This window comes from Pleurodeles waltl, chromosome 4_1, assembly GCF_031143425.1.
Source record: "Pleurodeles waltl isolate 20211129_DDA chromosome 4_1, aPleWal1.hap1.20221129, whole genome shotgun sequence".
Lineage (NCBI taxonomy): Eukaryota > Metazoa > Chordata > Amphibia > Caudata > Salamandridae > Pleurodeles > Pleurodeles waltl.
In genome coordinates, this window is record NC_090442.1 from 699,555,622 (window position 1) to 699,579,821 (window position 24,200).

Here is a 24,200-nt window from a genome sequence, read left to right on the forward strand (position 1 = left end):
CATGTGCCGGTAAGAGGAAATTAAAGTTGTGAAGTTAGCTGAAGGGTGTAAAATGTGGTGCTGCGCAGCAGAGAAAAAGGGAGGCAAGATAGGAGGCTTGCTAGCTGTGCAAGCACCAGCACCTCTCCAAACAACCCTACTGGATCATCTCTCCCCATTTTAATGGCTCGAGTTAAACATCGCCTCAAAGTTCTTGGGATTCCAGGAGCTATGGGTACTGGAGGGCTGCAGAGCCAACACATGAAGGCCGCAAGGCACAGGAACAACACCGCATCTCCTGCGCTGCAGCAGTGATACAAATTTAGTCACTCCATGGCCTCATCTGTGAGGCATGCTGTTAATACGACAGCAGTGCAACTAATCACAAAGCTATAAGACTTCTGTGGCCAAGATCCACCTTAATATTCTTCATATCAACAAACATACCATTGCTTTCAACAGCACACCAAAAATATAGGTAGTTTATGAGAGGGGTAAGGGGGTGACCGTATATTACAAGGAATAAAATAACCCCTACCAAAAATTAGAAGTACATTGTAGGTCACTTTGGAATTCCATGACCTTAAAGAACCCCACTTTAGACTTGTTCCTCTGTATTAATATGGAACTCATCGGTGAATGGCAATAACCTTGTAATGTAGGCCAGGGGGTACTACTCAATTATGTGGGTTTACAGCCTGTCTTGTGCTTACCAATGGCTGTCTTTATTCTCACTCTCATCTACTTGCTTTTATTTGATTGCTTGCCTTCCTTCTTTTCCTCTTCTCAAGCAAAGACTATTAACCATCCTTCTGATTGGCTGGCTTATATCTTTTCAATGTTTACTTTTAGGGAAACTTTTTCTTTTTGGTTAGGCACACCTTAAGTCCACAAGTGTTTTCCAGCTCTCTCTCTCGTGTGGTTCGCCCCCTGACAAATACCACTGTACTGTGTATTGCTCTCTTCCTTGTGTGGTGCTCGCTCATGTGCTTCTCCCCTAAAATCCATGCTGCTCTCTCTCTGTGCGCTGCTCCCCTGTGCTGCTTTCTCTCATGTGTGCTTCTCTCTGCATCACAGTTTTGCTCTCCCCTGAATGTGCTGTTCCCCCTTTGCCCTCCACCTGTGTTCCACTGCCCCACCACACCCTGTAGTCCTTTTTTATTTTTATTTGCACCTTAGTGCTAAAAGAAAAAAATATATATATATATTTTCATTTGTCGATTTAGGCGACGTACGCCATCAACTTGTGCATTTAAAAAAATAAAAAGGGGATATGTCAACAGCGCTCCCATAGTTTTGTTTTTCCCCCTTTTATTTTGCTAATGCTGTGCAACATTGCTACAGAGCCTCGACAAACTGTATTGGCAAAGTCAATATGTCTGTAAAAAGGCGAGACTTACTGGCTTCGGCAATGCTTGTCTTTTTAAAGACTCCTGCATTTTTCTTCCTTCTTAACCCTAGATGTTTTTCAGTATTACACAGTACTTTGGCAGCACCTACTGGAGAAGTTTTTGCCCAACAGCTTTGTCAATAAAACCAGCATAGCAGGCGATCAAACACCAAGAAAAATATAAACAGGTCATCTTCAAGATATTAAGCACATATATTTGTATGGTGGACAGAAAAAGAACAAGCATTTACAATGCAATATGTCTTTTAGATTTCGAACAACTTGTCATCTTTTGTCAACAGTGACCACAAGCAAAAACAAAAGAAAACATGAGTGGAAACTGAGAAAAGACTACTTAACAAAATAAAAGAAAGTTCGCTTTAAAAAAAAAAAAAAAAAAAAAAAAAAAAAGCTTTGCAATTTTTTTGGGCCTGCTAGGCACGTTTTTGGCATTCACAAACCTCCTGTCTACGAGGCACTGGAAGTTAAAATGAACAAAATACTACCTCGATCACGTTGGGAGCAGCGGAAGGGCACTAATTAAGTTTAAATTAATTAGTGCTTGATCCCTGCTCCACACAGAGGAGCAGAAATGATGCCAGGCGTGCCTTGACTAATTATGAGGCTGCAAAGAAGAGTGCCAGGAAAACCAACAAATGATGAGCGACAGACGGGCTCCAAGCTCTTTACTGAGCATAACAGAGTCACGCATGCGCTAGCGCATTACTCACAGGCTCGACCCTAAAAACTGGAGAGAAAAGGGTTTCTGCTTTCATCATTAGACTTAGAATGTTATCAACTACTTTATATGTTTTACAGCACATGCTGTTTCTCAGATTAACTATATCGATTAAAGCAAGATACTTGTGAAGCAACAGTTTTAGAGGGGGGTGGGGGGGACTGGGAGAACTGAAATACAGTATGGTGCAATGCATCGGTGTCATGAATGCCTGAAGCAGGACAAAGTTCAGTTAACTATTTCCGAACGCCCACTAACGCCTGTCCTTGGTGGGGGAGGTAGCAGCATATCACAGAGCTTCCTTCAGTTTCCAAAGTAATGAAGGATACATATAGAAAAGGAACGCATCAACTGGTTTAATTATGAAAACAATATTAGTATTTTAGATACCTCTTTTTATGCATTTTGATGCACACTGATAACACAATTCTTCCTGGCGCCAAGAGATCAGCATAGGAGAAAAACAGCAAACACAACATAACCAGTATGACAACTTCGATGATTTGGCATAGAGCAAACACACCGCACATCAACAGAACAGGTGCCTTTTTTTCCTGAAACAGTTGGCAGTTTGAGAGTTCAGCAGTGAGATCTGTTTAGGAAGGGCCTCCTATACGCACCTTCTTAAACCAGTTACAGAGTCACACACTTCCCTCGGCAAGCGGGGGGGGGGGGGGTTCGGGGGGGCAGTGGTAAGAATATTGGCTATTTTTAATCTCTCATGCCCACAAAGGGCTTTGCGACTGACGAAAAAGTTACTCACGTTTGGTAACGGTATTTTTGGTAGACACAATCTTTCTGCAGATTTGTCACCATAGGAATATCCCCGGGCGCCCGGCGGGATCCGTAAAGTTTCCCAAAAAAATGTTCTCCAGGGTGGCACCTTTCACCACACATCTGCCTGCTGTATGAGGCAACATTGTTTAACAGAGGTGCCAACTTGTGTGCTGGTGTCATTTCCTGGTATTTTTAAATGCCCTATTTAGGTTTATACAGAGGAATGAAGAGATCTATCAACAACAGTGGCAATGTATGAATAATATGTCTGAATTCCCTAGGTTCCTACTTCCTGGGGAGAGAGGGATGGCAGTAAGAAACCTGTGGGAAGATTATGTAACCACCAGAAGTATCATTACCAAACATAAGTAATGTTTGCTTCTGATGAATACATCCTCCTGCAGATTAATCACCTTCAGAATGAGTCTTGAAACATTACCCTCCAGGAAGAGGGATGGAGTCGTGCCAGCCTGCCAAAAAACCTATAGCGCAGATCTAGAATAGTACCCTTCAGTGCATGTTAGGGCTCCGAGGCAGTAATGTTTAGCAAAAAGATGCATGGATGAACAGATGCCACCCAGGAGATGCCAGCTACCGGAACACCCATGATTAGAGCCATGGAAATGCAATGGGAGAATATTTCTTGCCTAAGGTGTACCGAAACTGTGTATCTCGTCACCGTCTTGCAATTTTTTGCTCTGGCAAAACCAATAAAAACTGCATTGTCCACTCTAGCCACTTGAGTGCGATCGGCATAACTGGCTACCGCACACCTTGGATTCAGACTTTGGTGAATAAGAGGGAAGAAAAACAAGAGAGTGATAAACTGATCAATTTAGAATAAATGATTCAAGATCTGTTAGCACAATTGGGGGGGATGAAAGTGTTTTCCTCGATCGATCTTAAGTCGGCTTATCATCAAGTTGAATTGAGTAGAGAATCTCGTAGTTCTACCACATTTGTCACACCATTTGGTGCATAACGTTTTTTGCGTATGCCATTTGGGTTGGCTTCTGCGGCTTCCGTATTCCAGAAGCTTATGTATCAACTGCTTGGTTCGGAGTCAGTCCAAGAACATCTAAACAAACTTGATAATGTTATCAGAATACTGGAAGTTCATGGAATTACAGTTAAAAAAGAGAAATGCAAATTCATGGTTGATTCGGTAGACTATTTAGGACATAGAATTTCGGCTCAAGGGATTTTACCCAAGAAGGATTTGTTAAGTGCAATCGAAAATTCACCTTCCCTAGGGATAAAGATCAATTAAAGTCATTCTTGGGTCTATGTCAGTATTACTCACGGTTTGTACAGAATTTTGCTTATCTTACTGAACCATTAAGAAAAGTATTGAGAAAAGGGGAAACATTTCAGTGGCAAGATGAACAGGTGCAAGCATTTTCTACGCTCAAAGAGCTCAAAGAGCTCATAGTGAAGGTTCCTGCCCTTCAACCTTTCTGCGAAAATGCACCGTCCATCATTACTGTGGATGCGAGTGGAGTTGGTTTAGGTGCTGTTTTGAGTCAAATGGTGAATGGTATGGAGCACACCACTGCATTTGCGTCTAGGCGTCTTTCTGAGGCTGAGGTAAATTACAGCACAATAGAGAGGGAGGCATTGGCTTGCGTGTGGGGTGCTAACCATTTTTCAACATATGTGTGGGGTAGAGAATTTACTGTGGTCACGGACGATAAACCATTGGTTTATTTGTGGAATGACAAAGTTTTTAATAAAACCAGTCCAAGGTTGACCAGGTTGTAAGCTAAGTTACATGAATTCAACATGAAAATGAAGCATATTTCCGGTGGGAGTAATGGCAAGGCTGATTTTCTTTCTAGGTGTCCGGTTTGCATTCCTAGTGATACAAAACAAATTGAAGATGAAGAGGTTGTAGTGGGCATGATTGATGGTGTGGTTGTTTCGGGAGGAATCATTTCTAGACAGGATTGGAAGAAGGCAGTGGACAAGGACAACTCTCTGTTGCTTCGTAAAAAGTATATTTGTGAAGGTTGGCCTGGAGGAAATGGTGTTCCTGAAGTTATGAGATCATTTGGTAAAGTCAAAGAGGAGTTGAATGTGGAGGACAACCTTGTTATGAGAGGGGAGCGTTTGATACCTCCTAGTAGCTTAAGGTACAAATTAATTAAACTGGCTCACGAAGGACATGTGGGGATAACTGGCACAAGAAAACTGTTGCGATTGTATTATTGGTGGCCGGGGATGGACTCTGAGGTGGAGATGGCAGTCAAGAATTGTTATGAGTGCAAAGGGGCAGACAAAAGTTTGCATACGAGGGAGGTGCCATTGTGTCCAGTACCTTTTCCTGATAAACCTTGGCAAAAACTAGGATTAGATTGTATTGGTCCAATAGGGGTAGTGAATGGAGGCAAGAGGTATATGTTGGTTGCAGTTGATAATCATTCCAAATGGATTTCGTAAAAATCTTTTTAGAGAACCTAATACTATAAGTGTAATTGGATTTTTGAAAGAGATTTTTAGTCGGGAAGGAATTCCTAAATATTTGGTCACGGACAACGGTGTACAATTTGTTTCGCATCAGATGAGGGAATTTTTGAAAGGTCCTAGTATTAAGCATCTTACTATTGCTTTATATAGTCCGCGAGGTAACAGTCTTGTGGAGAGGGTAAATAGAATATTCAAGGAAACTATTCAATTAGCTATTCGTGTGGGGAAGTGTGTGCAGGATTCGGTTGCAAAAAGAATTTGGTGCTAGCACAATAATCCCCATTCGTCTACAGAGGTAGCTCCTTTTGTTTTGTTAAAAGGTAGATACTCTTGCAATGTGGGTGGTGGAGGAAACCATGAAGGGAAGGGTCATTCCTGATATTAAACAGGTGAGAGAAACTGCAAGATAGAAGTAAATTGAGATATGATAATTTAAAAAGTGTGGGGGATATGCAGTTTGGTGTGGGTGACAATGTCAGAGTGAAGAGGCCTCAAGGTAAAAGAAGTGGCGAGTCGAGTTTTTATCCTGTTACTAAGGTCATCAGAGTATCAAAGCATTCTGTCATGGTGGAAAATGGTAAGTTGTGGAATAAGAGGAATGTGGTGAAGGTTCGTCATGAGCAAGAGGTGGTTCATGAGGTTCAATCTCCAGGTATTCTTGTCGGAGGTGAATTTACTGGTGGGGGTATTGTTGGTAATGGTCAGGAAGTGGGTTCTGGCAAAACTATGCAGAGAAACTGTGTGGTACATGAAGGTGGAAACTACAGTATGGGAGGTGTGAGTAACCAGGAGGAGGGCTCTGGTGAAAACATACAGGGAAGCAATGTGCAACATGGATACAACAGTGGGAATTCAAGCATTAGATGTGAAAGCGTTCCGGGTGGAAATCTGGAGACAAACGTTAATAGGCCCAAAAGGAATGTTGTTAGACCTAAACATTTAAATCAATATGTATTGTATTAATGCAGATGTATTTTGTTTAAAATTGGGGTATTTGTAGATCAATGTCTGTTGTTGTATTTGTTAAGGGGGAATATGTGTTATGTTCATGATTGTATGTTATCTGTAGCAGGGCGCCTTTATGGAAGGTTCCCTACGGTGAATTCTGGCGTGCTCAGCGGCATTCCAGAGGAGACAGTTGACGGCTGGGTTTCCCTCTGGAGGGCTGCTGAGGACGTCGGTGTTGATACGGAAAATAAAACACTGAAATACAAGATTAATTCTCGTTCTACTGGTCTTCTTCCTGCACCGGATTCAACACTGGAGTAAAGTGTTATCGCAAAAAATGGGACCAAATCCATAGATTTAATATCACGACCAAAGGCGGGCAATGCCCTGACACGCATTTCTCCATTAGACTCCCTGTGACACTCACTGCTTCCACCCTACCATAAGAATGGAACCAAATATTAAACAATACTCTATCACACTGCCACAAGTTCTTACAGTTGCACCTCTCCTTTAATAAAACACAAGACTAGGGTGGTTGGTTAGCTTAATGGCCACTTTTATTTGAAGAATTTATATTGTTTCCCAACTTGTTCATTAAATTGGTTGGTTGAAGGATTCGTAAAAATAAATGTGGCAGACACATAACAGTAACTAATGCCGGAACAGCGGTTGCCACATATATACTTCACTGTCATAGTATCTGGTGAGTGGAGTTTCATTTAAATGAACTTGTTGTCATTTGGGAGATGCAGCTGAGCCACTACTGGGGAAACATAGCCTACTAAATGGAACCTAAAAATAAGGCTGAGCCAACAAAAGAGTCATTAAGAACCTGACAACACATATGGAGTAATCCTACACCGTGGAAAGGGAGTATAAACTGCAGAAAGTTTCTTAGCAAACATCGAAAAAGACAACTGTAGACCAGAAGGCAAGTCGCAGTATTGTGGAAGTTTTATAGAGAAAATACTCAAAAATGATATCAGGTATGTATAATTTCGACGAAAACCAAAACAAATATAAAAAAAAATCCAGTGGACACATCTAACCATGATGGTGTAGTGTGATAGTTGTATCAATGCAGCAAGTGTCTCAGCATCAAGTCTACACTTTAGGATTTGCGTGGAAGTGTCAAAACCATTGTAGACCAGATTAGAGAAGGGTTTTTTTATATGCTCTGGGAGATTAATAACAATCACCTTTGCCAGCACCCACAGGGCATGGACATAGTGGCTTTGAAGGCATTGTGTGTACACCCACTGCCAGTAGCAAAGATCTCTGACGTTACAGAGTCAATCTTTCAGACACACTGCCTGGAAGGATCATTGGACAATCATTTGCATTAAGTATTTGGGAGGAGGTTTGGACCACCAGACTTTCCAGCATAAGGTGTGATAAGAAGTTTGCTTCATACAGAGCACGGTATGTGCCATCTAGCAATGTGTGTGGAAACCCAGGCCAAAGAAGCATTTTTTCAAGCAACAAGGACAGAATAGTAGTTCCTGGTTTAACAGCAGTAGAAAACTTGGGACTGCCTTGGAGAACTGCAAGATTTCATTCAAAGCGTTAGATCTTGCCTCGAGAGGGCAAAGTTAAGTCCAATACTACCCCAATATTTTGCACCACCACAGTGAATGAAGATGCTTTTTCTGAAGGAGAGCTATATGGATTAAAAAAAACTTCCTCTTCTAGAAAGGAATATAAAAACCACTTCCATTTTTTAGGTCAAGATATATGCTAGCATTTTTGTTGTAGGAGGGATGAGGTGGTCAGCATCTGTCAACTTCTGTCTGGCCATAATTCTTATCAACCACAACAAGGGCATTGGAGTCAAACCCAAATAATTATTTTATCTGTGCAAGTCTGAGACCTGGGAAGATGTTGCAGTAAGAGTTTGTCATCGAAAAAAGCTTTACTCTTTTCTTTCAACACTCATGATTTCAACTAACAGTGTCGTGAAAAGAGACCATGTCAACATCACAGGCAGAGCTGCATGAACAGGGGATGGCACCTCGGAGGGTGCCTGCAGTACCTGGGCCCAAGCCTTTTTGGGGCACTTAGTCAGAAGGCACTGAGGACAGAGCAGCCGTAATCGCAACGCTCTCAGGACAGGGCGCACCTTTGATGGTGGCGGAGAGCATGCTGGCACCACCCTGAATAAATCTAAACAAGCTGGCCAAAAGGTCTCAACCTGCAGTGGGTCAGTGACAGAAACCGAAATTCAAAATGCATGTTTTCTGTATCGGATTTGGCTTGGACAACAAGGAAGAACATGGCATCGTAGAATGGCTCCAAGACTCCAAACAGTCCCAGGAACAGAAATGTTTAGAGGAACAAGAGGACTTCGGAGAGTAATCGCACTTATTGTGTTTTTTTGTGACAGTCTTTTAGGGGACCATTACAAGTTCGTAGACTTCACTGAATGGAAAAAGGAATGCTTCAGCAAGATCCTGTGGTCCTTTGCTATCAAGTTCAGGAATTTGGTGTATTAATTAACAGAAGCTACAGGACTTTGAGTCAAGGTCGGAGTCAGACACCACATACAAATGTCATTTTGTTCCAACAGGGCAATTTTCTTGAAGCATCTGAGAAAGAAGTTAAACTCTGAAACCTTGGGAGACATTTGACATATAGTCTGTGTTGAAAGGCTGAAGAATTTTGTAAGCAAAGCATCGAAATGAACAATGTTGATGAGGCATGGAAAAACAGTAATTAACGGCTGCATGTATATTTGAATGTCATCGCGTCTGGTAGGTGGAGTTGCATTTAAAGTCACATGTTACCACTTTGAGATGCGGATGAGCTACTATTAGGGGAAACGTTTTCCAGAACACTGGCACATGGAGGATATTCACAAGAGGAGGAAACAGTAGGAAAATGCATTGATCAGAAAGAAAAGGATTTAAACTGGACCCTAGCCAGGACTGATCGCCAATGTAGAACTGTAAGACCTCTAAAAAACAATCATATTTGCTGGTGTTCTGCATCTTATGCACTGCAAAATTCTGGATTTTTTGAAGACTAGCCTTTAAATAGGTGGGCCTTGCTAAACAGATATATTTCAGGTATGGCACATACTGCAATTCATGTTATATGCATGCATATCAGAATACCCAGCAAAACACCATACATTCAGTCAATGCACCACCATAGTCTTCTGATATGCATGAAGTAAAACCTATGTTTTTTTTAGGCCTATAGGGTTGGTCCTCTCGACCCAAGCATCCATACTAATTTGAATACTTAGGAACCGCAAAGAAAGGGCAGCACTCACCACCTTAACCCCAATTCCTTTTTTAATGTTATATGCATGTCTATTGGTCAAAAGGCATGGCTTTCCTTAGAACATGCAATGTGTGGAAGCAAGAACTGGCCACAGCTTAAGCCTGTGATATTAGTAATGCCTCAATGATTACCACTAACAATTTCACCTTTCGAATTGCTATGAAGTGGAGCCACACATGCAAAGGCCCGAGGTAGTTCAACAAGACAAAGAATTACCTAGCAGTAGAATCTGAATTTTAGTGACATTTTGCTTCAGGAATTATGCTACATCCATTGATTAATAGCAACAAGACAAATGTTAATAAGCATTTGCAATTTAATGGGTCTCACATTTGCTCGATTTAGAGCTATTAGCGTTGTAAAGTCTAACCAGATTTTTATTGCCACATACCTAGAAGACGAAAAGTAATACAGTTTTAAAGAAGCGTGCCGATTTAAAGCGCCATGAACATGAGCGTGAAGGAGCACACAAAAGGAAACTTAAGTTCAATCGCAGTCAAACGTATCAGCAGTTATGCAATTATCCATGTAACAGGATCGATGTCGACTACTGCCCAGCGAGATCGCGCTTCGTAGGAAATAAAAATAAAAAGTAGTCCAGAAGACATGCGGAAATCATGGAGCCTCGTATGTTTTCAGTAGTTGGCCGGTGCGCTCAAGGAGGGCTAAACACCGTTAAAGCCATGACGTATGCATGCCTTTCACAATGAAATCAAGCGATTTTTAAAAGGCAAGACCACAAACCAAAGAAACTGATGGGGTGCGGTGGGCGTGGTTTAAGGTCCACAGAAAGGTTACTTGCGTGCTCTACCCTAAAAAGGACAGGGATGAAATGATCCCCGAGGGTTCCCGCAAAAAAGTTTGACCTTGGCTAATCTGAAAGCAGAGTGTGAGTGACTGAAACCTTTCTTTTAAAAAGGAACAAGACCGATTCAGCGCTCAGACCTATGTTTACAGTTCCTGCAACAAAATGCATTTTTTATTGTGTCAGAAGTACAAAAAGATAACTCATGCAGCAATACCATCCTCCAACATGGTGTCGATTCCTTACACCACAGTGAACAGGGAAGTCTCATTACCGTAGCCAGCAAAAAAAACAAATCTGCGAGGGGTTAATAAAGTTATCATGCTCTATCTAGGATGCTAAACAGATGCCCGAGGCTATGCTTCCTAAAAACTTTAAGAAAGGAAGGAGAGTAGTGGGGCTGCAGTTGATGAAGTCAGAGCAATCTAGGCAATTATTTTCTTGTTCAAAAGAAAACAGAAGCAATACAATGTCTGCTTTTAATCATCTAGAAACACATAAACTGAAAGAATGAGTTACAACTCATGTAGTAAGGGGTAGAGAGATTGTTTAAAGTGTTACCAGACAGAGGTCCTCTGGATAATCAGACTTTACTTTTGCAATCGAGCTTCCAATCCTTCATCGAAGTTTCATTTAGGGCTCTGCGTGAGGCCCATACCAAACTCAAGCCAGGGAATATGACGGTAATTTATATTCGTCCAAAAAAGTGGCAAACTTTTCACAAAAACGTTTATGAGCTTAGTAAAGCCACTGCTAGGTAATACGTGCTTTTGAGTTTGAAATACAGCCGATATGGCTAGTTTCTGCTTGACTGCTTCTTTGACATAAAAACTTCCATGCGTTTAGAGCCCTCACAAACCGTGTATCCTCAATTTCAAGATTCTCAACATGTTGGAAAACCAGACACTGCTGGGCCTAGCAGTGTGCAACAAGGCTTTCTGGGCACTAGCTAAAGAGAGCTAATAACAAGGCATTTGAGTCTGATGCAGCCTAACACTAAAGGCTGCAACAATCTTGGCAGAGTACTTCTTCGACCACTGCCATATTTCAGGGGATCTGATAGACGTACTGTGAAGATGTCTTGTGAACCTGGGTAATGGAATGTAATGTTTATGTTCTATGAGGTCAGATATGGAATGTGGGAGACTGAGGGAGAAGAGAAGAAAGGGAGCTGAGGGGAGGAGCTCTGCGGGAGGTGTTGTGTACATGAAGCTTAAATAAAGAAAAAGAAGACTGTTGATTGCTGTGTTATCATCTTTATACGTACCTATCTCCAGCGATATGGAGAGCAAGACAGCAAAAGATTATAGAACAATTAGTCCAACAAAGCAGGTCAATACCATTGATAATGATAAATCGACAAAATCAAACACCAGACCCACTATACACACTGCAGAAAGAGACAGTCTTCTACTATCATCTACAATCAGTCAGTTGTCACATCAGCATCTAAAAGGCCTGTATAAGTTTGGAGTTGGTGCCAGACAAGCAATAATTTACCACTCAAGAAAGGGTACAGTAAGCTGGAGGTCAACTCCTAGGTAGATATTTAATTTCAAAAGAGAATTTTAAAACTTTCTGGTATACCCAGATCAGGGAGAGAGGTGTAATGTAGCAAAGTCACTATAACAAAGCTCAAATGTCAATGTTTACGGAGTATCGGATCAAATGTCTCCAACTTGCGTTTCACTCAGAGCGTCATTTGATTAAGGCAAAGGAACGTCCCTTACTTAACAAGCTTCAGGAGTGATTGAGAGCTCAGAACCTTCACACTGCCGAACATCTCTGTGTAGTAGTGCACCTACAATTGTGTCATGTCATTACTCAGAGGTGCATTAAATGGCTTCACTAGCTTGACAGCAAATTTACTTGTCTGGTGGATTGTACTGAGGGGGTCTATTATGTTTAAATAGAAACAGTCCCACAGCTTCCCCCAGCCATGCCTACTTGGCATGGGCATGCAGCCGGGAGTCATTTGAGATCAGCTACTTTACACATGACTGTGATAGGGGAGAGAAGTCCAGGTGAAACGTTTAGTGCACCCTGCTTCAGTCTCAATATGTATCAAAGGTTCCTCAAGGCCTGTCTAGTATGGCACTTATGTAGTGGGCTTTTCGGGTCATCATTTGACACTAAATCCTATGACCCACGTAGGAAGGCTAGTTAAGAACTATCAATATTAATTCATTTCATGCAGAAATTACCTCTTTTGTAATGCATAAGGAGTGAAGAAATCCTCCGTCAAGAAGTCCATAAATCATACAGACAATCTGTTTGGCAGGAAGAATAAAGGATTGCCTGAAAACACTACCACAGACCAGGCCATTTACACTTTGAGGAACACAATGCTCCCAAGCTGAAAATTTAGCGAAGGGCTTCGTCCATCACGAAGTAGCAATATTTCATTTAAAAGGAAGACCAGACTGTGTGGCATCAACCCACAAAAGCACAATTGTGCTTAGTATAATGCAACAAGCAGAAATGTAAGTGAAAACACAATCTTTCACCTGGCATGAACCCACTACTAGGCAAAAGAATAATTTCATAATTGAGAACTGTAGCAAATTACACTCAAAGAACCTACACTGCTGAGACTCTCATTATGTCCTGCTATACAGGTAACTGAAACTGATGGACAGATGCTTCACTTGGGGTACAGCTGTTGCCTACTCAGTATCTATATCTTAACTCCTTACTCAGGTCCCCAGGCATTATTAATTACCAAAGACCTATAAATAAGGAATAATATATAGATGTGCTTTCTTGGACTCCTAAGTATGTGTGATTCCATGAACACAACCAGATCATATATAATGGAATATAGGGCTTAACTACACTTCATTACCAAATGGTAGATAGGATGCCTATTTTTTTTACAGCAAACAACATGCCTAATGAAAAGAAGACAGTCCTCAAAGTATGGACCTAGTGGGGGAGGGAAAGAGAGAGACATCTATCAAAATAAGTGGTAAGCCCTGACAAGATCACAGTGTTACCCTTGTTTGACACGTGTTGATTATGCTGGAACATTATTTAAAAAAAGAAGCCTGGAATAGAAAGACTTGTTTGAAGGACTCTTGAAACTTTTTATTTTAGGACTATAACATTTAAAGAGTAGTGTGCAAGCAGAAGCTTACATGGCGCATCAGAACACAACGCTCCAACTTGCAGAGCATGGATGCAGCTGTTCTCGTTCCATGCTAGCCACCCATTCCATATTTGACTGACCATTCCATTATGGAATTTATGTATACTTGGAATAGGTAGGGGCTGACAGCTCTCTGTCTACGCTATTTATAAAAAATAACAACATGCTAATAATAATAAAGTCAGCAGCTGGTGTCCTCTAGCCTCCCTGTACTTTTGCCCTGCTGCACTGGCCATTTGTGGCTACTGTGAGGGATGCATCTTCTGCAGCATGCAAAATACAGCAGCAAAATCACCAAGTCTTTGGCTGGCTCACGCGTACCCAACACACACTGTGGTGTGACTGTTGAGAGTTGCAACAAAGCTGCACTACCAATCAGGGTGTAAAACAATAAAATAAACATTGGGGCAGCATTGACAGCTGGTCAGAGACATTGGAATGAGCAGGTTGTAGGAGGCGGACTCTCAATGTAGTGTGCAAAACCAGGCACACTGTACAAAGAGTCCGGGCAACCCCACATTGGTTTACAGAGGTAAAAACTAGACCACCTAAAGCTCTAAAATTTATGGTAGCTTGGTCGAGCATTTAGGCCAGTCTTGGAGCAGTGCAAAGCATTTGTTGTACCCTCAGTATCAATAAAGCAAGACACACATTCACAGGAATACCTTGAGACCAATTTACAAAAATACTTCAGATTTTTATAAACTTTTTAAGACCAAGGTCATCAAAATCGGGTAAGTTCTTTTTTAAGTTATGATTTTTCAAAGTTTAGCAAAAAAGTATTTTTGAGCTTAATTATGCATCATAGTTACCAATGGGAGAAATCTTGGAAAAAAACCTATAAAATCATGCAATGCGTTTACCAATGTCTCATTTTGCATATAGGTCAAAGTCGTCAAGAAGTCCTGTGGACCAGCCTGAAGAGCTTGGGCGGTTCCTGATTTTGGCAGGAAGAGCAGCAGAAAAGTCCTTGGGGCTGGTGCAGGTCCAGTGCGGGAGACCACTTGGAAAAGCAAAGAACAGGTAGAATTTAAGGTGAGTTCAGTTTGTCCCCTTGGAGTGTAGAGGTCGCAAAGGGGGGAGGGGGTGACACTTAGAACACAGATGGTTCTCCGATGCAGGGCCCAGGGAGGCCGGGTGCAGAGTAGATAGATGAGCTAAGAGCTGTGCACAAAGGTGCCCTTGGTAGCAGGAGGGAGGTCACTTTGAGAGTCGCTCGCAGGTCAGCAGGGTCACTCTGGTGGGTGGTTCTGGTGGTTTCTGAAGTCCCTTGATTGAGGCTTCCTCCTAGTCCTTTTGGAGTCGACTTTCCTTCCTGGTGTCAGACGCCGAGTGACCAGAACCAGGGGCTATTGCATGGTTCAGCTACTGGAAGTTGCAGTGCCCCCAATCTTGTGGGGGCCTTACGGTCCATCGGATTAAATTTGGTCCAGTTACGGCGATCAGTTCCTTGATCAGTGCCAGCCAGTGAACTGGACTTCACTGGTCTTTTGGTCTTTGTTGCAGGAGAGTGATGTCTTCACTATTGAGGGAGATCTTTGGTGAGTTTTAGAAGAGTGGAGGTCCTCTGGGAATTTTTGGGTCTGTCCGATGACCGAGCAACCCCTTAGCTGCAACTGTAAAGTCCTGGGTGCAGCAGGCAGGGTTTGGCACCTTTTTTCTTGTGCAATAGGAATGCATTTCTCGAGCCTTGGGTCTTCTTAGTTTTGGTCTTATGTCCTTGGAATCTGATCTGCAAGTCTAGGGGTGCCCACTACATACTGCATTTAGTGGGCATTTAGGGGAGTAGCTATTAGTGACCAATGGGTCATCTACCTTAGGGTGGCTATACCCACTGTGTGACCACTTCCTGTGGGCAGAGGTCACGTCCCTATCCCTGATAGGCTATTTCCCTACCATGCAAGATGTAGGAAAATTAAATGGAGGGGTTACCCCGCATGCAACACCTTAGGGTTGGTGCAAGCTGGGGGTGGCCACTCCTCCTGTCCACTGTGCATTTTTCTGCTGTTGCTCCCGCCAAAAGGTGGGTTTGCAGCTGGGCGGCCATATGCTGCTAGCAGCAGGGCTGGGGGTGGAGTTTCAAGGGCAGTAAGACAGGGCTGTGCACATTCCTGGGGGAGGAGGTGTAACACCTCTGCCCAGGAAAGGCTCTGTTCTGAGGATCCAGAGAGCACAGACTCACACCCCAGTGTTCCAGAATCCTGTCTAGTGGTGGCAGGCTGGTTGTGAACAGCCAGCAACCATGCCAGGGTAGTTAGCTTTTGCAGGGGCACCTCTAAGGTGACCCCTGGGTACATTTTGCAATAAATCAAATACTGGTACTAGTTTGGATATAGCATTCTGAGTTGTTTGATACCAAACAACCCCTGGTGCAGAGTGGCCATCATTTAGCTGTGAAACTCGTACTGACCAGTCTCCAGCACATGCATGTAAAATGGCTGCTCTGTTCACTTACCATGTCCCAGGTTTGACAGGGAAGTAGTAGGAGCATACTGCTCATACATCTATGCCCACGCATGCAGTATACTGGACACTGCCTTAGGGCTGGAGGGCCTGCCAGAGTGGTGACTTACCTATATTGCATGCAGTGTATAGTGGAGAGGACATTTTAGGGTTGCACCAGGACACTCAGCCTGCAATGGAGGTGCTGGGTGCACTTGGTTGCATGGTCTCGGAGGGTGGCTACTGCCCTCAGAGAGCTAACCCTTTGTACCTCATGCTCTGGGTACCTTAGTACAATGTACTAGGGACTTATAGAGGCACCTAAAGGTGTTTCCAATTGTGCCAATGCATCACAGCAGTTTTGGGTCAGAGATCTGACCCAGGGAACCTGGTTAGCAGGGACCCTAGGCACTAACAACTTTGAAACCACATCAAACACCAGGCAAAAAGTGGGGGCTAACCATGTCAAAAGAGGCCCTTTCTTACACAGGTGAGAGAGGTCAATGCGCTACGATCAGAGCAACAGTAAATAGCTGCCACCACGGCATGAACAGCCAAATAACACCCTACCCCAACCCAACCCCACCGTGCTGGGTCACATTGATGATGGGTGAACATGCTAGAAAGCACTGCTTCATGTTTAGGACAATAAATGGTTTGTATGTATTGTAAAACTTCAATAAAATATATATTTGTTTTAAACAGTGGGGCGGGCATAGTTGTACAAGCTTTCCAATAACGGACTGTAGCATTGTGCCAGTGCAGGTAATTCTAGTCTTAAACAGTGATATGTACTGGAGGCGGTGCATGCTGAACAAAGATTGTCTCCTGTTCTACAGTGTATGTTTGGTTCGTGGTTTTCAACAGTTTTGTGTTTTTTAATATTGTAAAAGTTCAGACTGCCAATGATTTAATTGGTCTTGCTTTTCGACCGTGGTGCCCGCTTTGGAGGCTGGCAGTGGTGTAGGGTGATGACAGCAGATATTTTAGAGTCTAATATTTATTTTCTAGAGCCATGGGAGTTCTGCTTATCTGAAGGGTGAGCAGCTCGAAGGCCAGATTCAAAATATATGTAATGCACAGACAGAGCTTCTTGAAATTTTACCTAAATAAATTACTCTCTGGAGAGTAATTTCTGCAGGGGTCCAGCATGTAAACACTTTACAGTCCAGCTGTGCGTGTGGACCACGATCCCGTTTTCAGTGGAGGTTGAAATTTTTATCGGCGTCAGTCTATGTGCCGTAGAAGGCTTCAACACTCTACGCGCCATTCAATCCGACCCTTCGCTACTTCACTTTACCATACACCACTCAACTAACTTTTAGCCATGCTAAACAGCAACCACACTGTTGTAAAACATGGCCTAAAGACATTGGGAAAGCAAATAGCTCTCGCATAACGGCGACATATTGACGTTGTCAATGCTCGTTAACGAAATATTTGCGTCAAGTTTTTGGATCATCCACTAGGTGGCACAAGGGTGCAAAGTATGTACATAAATACACAATCAAAGACGGAAAAAATGTTTTTCTCCAAAGTGACTTGCGCTTGAAAAAGTGTTTGGAGATCCCTTTAAAACATATGATACTTTATTATTGAAAGGGAAAACACAATTACAAATTTTTAAAACTGACATGATTGCAAGTTATTCGTGTAAATAACAAAAGAAAAAAATAATCTGAAAAGAAGCAAAACAACATTTAAATCATGTACTTATAAATTTTCACATTGATAAAATATAACTATTAGAGTGTTATTAAGTCCGCCTATATGAAAAAACAGGGCAATATTGTGCTATAATGGGCACATTCAAAACTTCTATTACATTAAATATAACTATACAAGTCCTCTTATGACAAAATCGCACGATTTCCCAAAATGTCGATTCTTTTAAATGAAATGTTTTCTCTCTTCGATAGACGAGACATCTAAAAAAAATCCTACTCTCAATTGTAGGTTTGATTTTGATTTTCACACTTTTAAGATTTGCTTTTAGGCCACAATAAGAGCTTAAATAAACAGCAATTTCTTACCATACGTAAACTCATTCACAATCACAAAACAATATGACGTGATATATCATCCCAAATAGAAATTTCTATCTGACAGCTAAAGAACAGCTGAGGTTCCAGGACTCATTCACAATTCCAGCAGGTGTCTAAATTAGAAGCTAAAGGTAGCCACCTTAACCGGTGGCCTGTGCACCTGTAATCACAGTCTTTGCTGCCCCGTTGGAGTTCACGAGACCAGCAAATTCGACCTAATCCAGAATCATCAGTCTTTACAGTGGCTAGTTAGTAACAAAATAAATCAAACTTTGCTAGCTTCATAATCAACTCAAATGATCACTTCAGAAACTGCCTTTAAGCTGCACAAGATATCTGCATGCGATTCTGAATCAGAAACCGGCAGCTTGGAGGCTTTCGATTATAGGACCCAATTAAGCAAATTCAGTCAAGGAACTAATATGTCTCAACAACTCAAAGGTTAAACCTGCTACCAGCCCATTCCACGCATAAGACAGGGTAGAAACAGAGCAGTCTTTGTACGCATTCTACGCTGACAACGCAGCAAAGCCACAGAATCCGTTGCTGTAGGGAAATGCAATATCACCATGCTCAGGATAACTGATTATTCTGCATTATTCACCAGAAGCGGAAACGAATTCACTGCAAACTTAGGCTTGCTTATATTGTCTAAGGAGCAACACAGGTGCACAAGAACGTTGCTGCGAACAAAAAAGCTTAACCAATAGCAGATATTGTCAGGAGATCACAGAAGGACAAAGGTAATTTCGTGACTAGAGCCTTGCCTGAAAAAGGCCGAAATTCCAATAAGACAACTTGATGGAACATTTTAGGACTCAAACCGACAATTTTCAAAGAAGATCCCACTGAGAAATACACAACAGTGATGGACACATTTAGATAATGAAAATGGATTTATTTATTTTAATTGACCCCCACTCTTGAACACTACCTCGGCAGATGGTCTGATACCCGAGGCTTCATCTTTTCTTTTCCATAATTCACATTGATTTAATCAATATTAGCACCTTAAATCTGTTGGATGCTCTGGGAGGAATGCTTGGGCGATGTGAAGCTTTGCCATCATACCACTGAGATGTCTTGCGAGTTTAATGATGCTAAACAGTGCTCCAGATCGTCACACAGGAGATTCTACAATACAGATTCGAGATAAACCCCAACTTGGCACATAGGAACATCAAATATTACCATCCATATTTGTGCCATTTGTTTTTAATGGATGTCTTAGCATAATATTAATATTTTAAGGAGAAATGCTCTACTTGTTTTCAAAATGAAACAATAGGTAAATTAAACATGTTTATAATTTCAGAGACAGAGGTGCCACAACTGTTTTGATCGAGTAGAAAGGCAGAATTGGAACAGAGATTACCACATTCATCAACACAGTAATTCGACTGGAAAACCCAACTGGATAGACTTAGTTTATGCGTTGTAGATTATGTAATCCTTAATACTTGCTCGTGGTAGTTGGATATGATTGTTCCAGGCTCCACAAAGTGCATGCAATACGCACCAGAGCAAGACTGGAAAGCACTCTGGAAAGCAACATGTCAATGTCATTATTTGCATGTAATACTAGTTTGATTTATTTCACTGCTCTATCTGGAAAGAGAACATGATACAGGCCCCAGCTCTCTTCCATATAGTCCTACTTAAAATCACATAAAGACATCTATTAAATTAAACAACATCATAATTTAGTGAGTAGTTAATTACCTAGAGATATTCGCTGAGGGATCAAACGACTAGTGTATTCTTCCTAAAAGAGATGCACTTTGACAAATTGGAAGCATCAAAGTTAAGGAGACTACAGCTGGGTCAGAGGATTTTTTTCACTTGCCAAGCCATCTCCAAGAAGAACGATGTCCATACTCCTTACTTAAAATGCTAAATAAATGCTCTCCTCGCCACAGGAAACAACCTTAATAACCCAAGATTTAAACGATGTCCTGAATCCATTAAATTGTGGATCACCTGTGCTATTTGGGCACAAAGACCAAACTCGTGTACTCTGACAGTAATAAAATCTTCATTACATTTTATTCAGCCTCTGACAAATTATATTTGGGCCCGCACTTGTGGTTCCTTCCAATATAATTATGAAAAGGGGTGCTGGACAGCTCTATTCTCCAATACATGAACTCAAACTCCATTAGGTATTTTAATACACAGCAGATACAGAGGCGATAGTGAAACTAGTCACCAATTGAAAACTTAAATGACACAGAAAACATCAAGACAGTACTAGGAAGAGTAGAGTATTAGAAAGGGTGCTCAACACCAATATCAACCTACCGAAAAGTCTTTGAAAAATATAACTGGTTCAAGGAAACTCTTGGTTACAAAAAAACCTTAACTTCAACTAGTTATATACATATTTTTTGGTAAATAGTGATCAATCACTTCGATATTGTCCCAAACATAGAGACAATGAGGTCAAGAAATGCTAATTCATGACAACAGAAATTTCGTTTTGATACTAGTTTGGCAAGAGGCAAAACATCGAACAAGAGACCAGGAAGCACCTCGGAGGGTTACATGTGTTAATCTTTAATTCATTCATTACTTTGAGATTTAATCTTGAAAGACTAATCTTGAGGTAATTAATTGCACATCCCTATATTTAATTATGTTGTTATATATTCATTGGAAGTTACCTTGGAGAGAAATGTGAATCACAGCCAACTAATCAGCAATGGATTTGTGAAAGGTGAGGAGGCTCAATGGAACTGCTCCAAAAGATCACTCCTGCATACGGCAGGCAGAAAGATGGCCCCTTTTCAGCAACTAGTAAATTATGAGTAGTGTACAGCCGACAGTATATCACAGAAAACAATTTTGGACTAGCTGGGGGCAGAAGGGGTTTTCGATTTAGTAATGTCACTGAAAGTACGCAGAGAAACTACTTTAAGGAAAATCACCAATGTAAACTCTAGTGAGTTGTTGCCGAGGACTATTGGTCATCATAACTATAATTACAACAATAGTATTAACTTGCCCTTGCCACTTCTGTAGAAACGCCCTGGTTGGTGCTTAAATTCCCCTTCCCTAGCGTCAGTAGAAATGGTGACAAGAGCCTACAGAGGATGATGTTCACCAAGTGGTGCTGAGAACAAGAACACAGGAGTTAAAGCACTTCCGTAAGTGAATGATCAAACAGAATTCAGAAGTACTGAAACTTTGAGATGGATATACAGGTGAACTGGAAAGGGTTTGGAAAGAATTAAAGTATGAGAATATTTGTTTTTGGAGATGAAAAACAATTCATCACATTCAATAAATTAGAATGATTCTAATGGGTAACACCAACTTTGCAGAAAGCATTTAGGCTCACAATTTCACAAGCAAACAGCATCATCCCTAACTTCCTTAAAGGTGCATTTTTTCACTTCCATGTTAGTGTGACACTGGGTTACAACTATACAGCAAAGTAAAAACTGTAAATGTGAGGCATACTAAAGTTTTTTAAAAAGCACTGGCAAAGTCAAAAGGTCTAGCCAGACTAGAAGAGGTGGGAGAAGCCACAGACAACATGGGAGGTAGAAGAGCAAGGGGTGATTAGAGGGGGAGAAAGAAAAACACAAGGGAGAGAGCAAGACAAAACATTTCCATGAAAGCATAAAGGCAGAAGAAAAACATTACTTTTTTGTAAGTGAGAAGCTATTGGTCCAGGTAACCGAAAACACAGGAAGGAAAGCCACTAAAAAGCAAGCAAATAAGAGTTACTAGAAAGCCAAACAACAGTAAGCAATGGGCTGACCCAAAGTCCAACATAAGTATTGTTAGCTTTCACAACTGATCGTTGACAAAAGGCAGCTAACAGTGTCTGTAGGTAAGAATTATGAGCTTAGTGATACATGTTAAAACCATACCTTCTTGAGAAGAGATGATAGGTGGCATGTATTCTGGAATATACTCTTTCCTCTCTTCAGCATCTTTGCTTCCGGGCTGTGGAAATTGCAGAACATTATTCTTACTGACAGGAAAATAAGGTATCTGATGCGGAAACGTGACAGGCTCAATATTATGGATATAATCTTCCAGCTCATGAAGGTTAACTCCCATCAGCTTAAAAGCTTGACCCACATCATCCAACAGCGGATCTGTCCGCCCATCTGAAACAAGATAAAATAATTATTTAAAAAGACCTTACCCAAGGCAAAGACTTTAATCAAGACATTAACAATGTGAATACATTTTCCTAAAACTATTTAATGCTCTATACCGGTGGTTCCCAACCTTTGGACTTCTGTGGACCCCTACTTTATCAATATTGGGACCCTCACTGAATGATTATTGGAATCCACTCCTACCCCCCCCCCCCCCCCCCCCCCCCAAGTCATTACTGAAAGCTAGGGAGCTAGTCTGTTAATATTATTTAATTTTCTCAGCAGTCACGGACCCCCTGAGGAGGCTTCGCAGACCCTCAGGGGTCCCTGGACCACAGGTTGGGAACCACAGCTCTATACCAATACTGTACATTGTATATCAAAATTGATATACGAGAACAAAGTGGAGATGGCAAGCATAACACTTGTGTTTTGTGGGGATACGCTCAGATCATTGAACCTGCTGCCTTCAAAATTAGAATCTTATGGCTAACAGGCCATCACACACACACCTTACCACAACTCTAATGGTGTGATCTGTCATACCAAAGCCTTGTGAAAGCACTTTTTATACTGGACCTCAGATTCCTTTGCATTTCCAAAAAAAAAAAACTGTTTGAAGCTTCCTGAAACAAGCTTTGTCAGGCAACCCTTCTTTAAAAACACATCAACCGAAAACCCCAACAAATGCTAAGTGACCAGATTGATACATGTCTAGAGGTTTTTTGATCACACCAGGTAAATTTCTCTTGGGCTCCACACAATGAAGTCATAGCCATCAGTCATGTGAAATGAAGGAAACAGACTGGTGTTCTACTCACTTGTCTATGAGATTATAGTTGTAAATGCGCACATGGCTAAAGCGCAGAGCATGTACAACCCCATCATGGTACACATTTATAAATATACTTCCTATATGACCTAGCCTTAATTGCTAGTAAGTACTTCCATCAACATAAGAGACCAAGAGTTGCAGACTGAACCAGACCAAAGGCAGCCTTCGAACCACAGTGTCTACAGATCTATTAGAACCATATCTGAGGAACATGCCAGACGTCTTTTGATGCACTGCTCCCTAGAAGCTTTCTTTCGTCACTATCCCTGAAAGTACCAAGGATTGCACCTTGTGTACAATATCTCACAAGTTGTACGAGTGAAGGGTGGTGGGAAAAGTACCAAATGAATTAACCCCTTCGCTGCCAGTCCTTTTCCCCTCCTGTGCTGAGCCTTTTTTGGGGGGCTATTAGGGGCAGTTCACGCTTAGGCCCTCATAACTTTTTCTCCACATAAGCTACCCATGCTAAATTTTCGTCCTTTTTTCCAACATCCTAGGGATTCTAGAGGTACCCAGACTTTGTGGGTTCCCCTGAAGGTGACCAAGAAATTAGCCAAAATACAGCGAAAATTCAGTTTTTTTTCAAATAAATGGGAAAAGGGGCTGCAGAAGAAGGCTTGTGTTTTTTTCTCCCTGAAAATGGCATCAACAAAGGGTTTGTGGTGGTAAACCCACCATCTTCCCAGCTTTCAGGAACAGGCAGACTTGAATTATAAAACCCCATTTTTCAACACAATTGTGACATTTTACTGTGACATACCCCATTTTTACTATTTTTTGTGCTTTCAGCCTCCTTCCAGTTAGTGACAGAAATGGGTGAGAAACCAATGCTGGATCCCAAAAAGCTAAACATTTCTGAAAAGTAGACAAAATTCTGAATTTAGCAAGGGGTCATTTGTGTAGACCCTAAACTAACAGCTGAAATAAAATAATATTGAAACTGAGATGAAAAAAACAGCCATTTTACTCCACGTTTTATTTTAACTATTTCCTGCGATGTCAGATTTTTTTAAAGCAATATTCCGTTACGTCTGCTGGACTCTTCTGGTTGCGGGGATATATAGGGCTTGTAGGTTCATGAAGACCCTAGGTACCCAGAGCCAATAAATGAGCTGCACCTGGCAATGGGTTTTCATTCTACACCGGCTATACAGCAATTAATTTGTTGAAATATAAAGTGTGAAAAATAGGTATCAAAAGAACCTTTGTATTTCCAAAATGGC

At 41.5% G+C, this 24,200-nt stretch overlaps 1 protein-coding gene across 3 annotated transcripts in view; it reads right to left on the reverse strand.

The window, feature by feature from the left end:
• The window catches only part of TAF3 (TATA-box binding protein associated factor 3), a 473,792-nt gene that overhangs the window by 396,290 nt on the left and 53,302 nt on the right, over positions 1-24,200 (reverse strand). For all 3 annotated transcript variants that reach the window (XM_069229258.1, XM_069229257.1, XM_069229259.1), the window contains exon 2: positions 21,906-22,148. In XM_069229258.1, the coding sequence (XP_069085359.1) occupies positions 21,906-22,148 (243 nt within the window). The remainder of the gene's footprint in view (positions 1-21,905; positions 22,149-24,200) is intronic.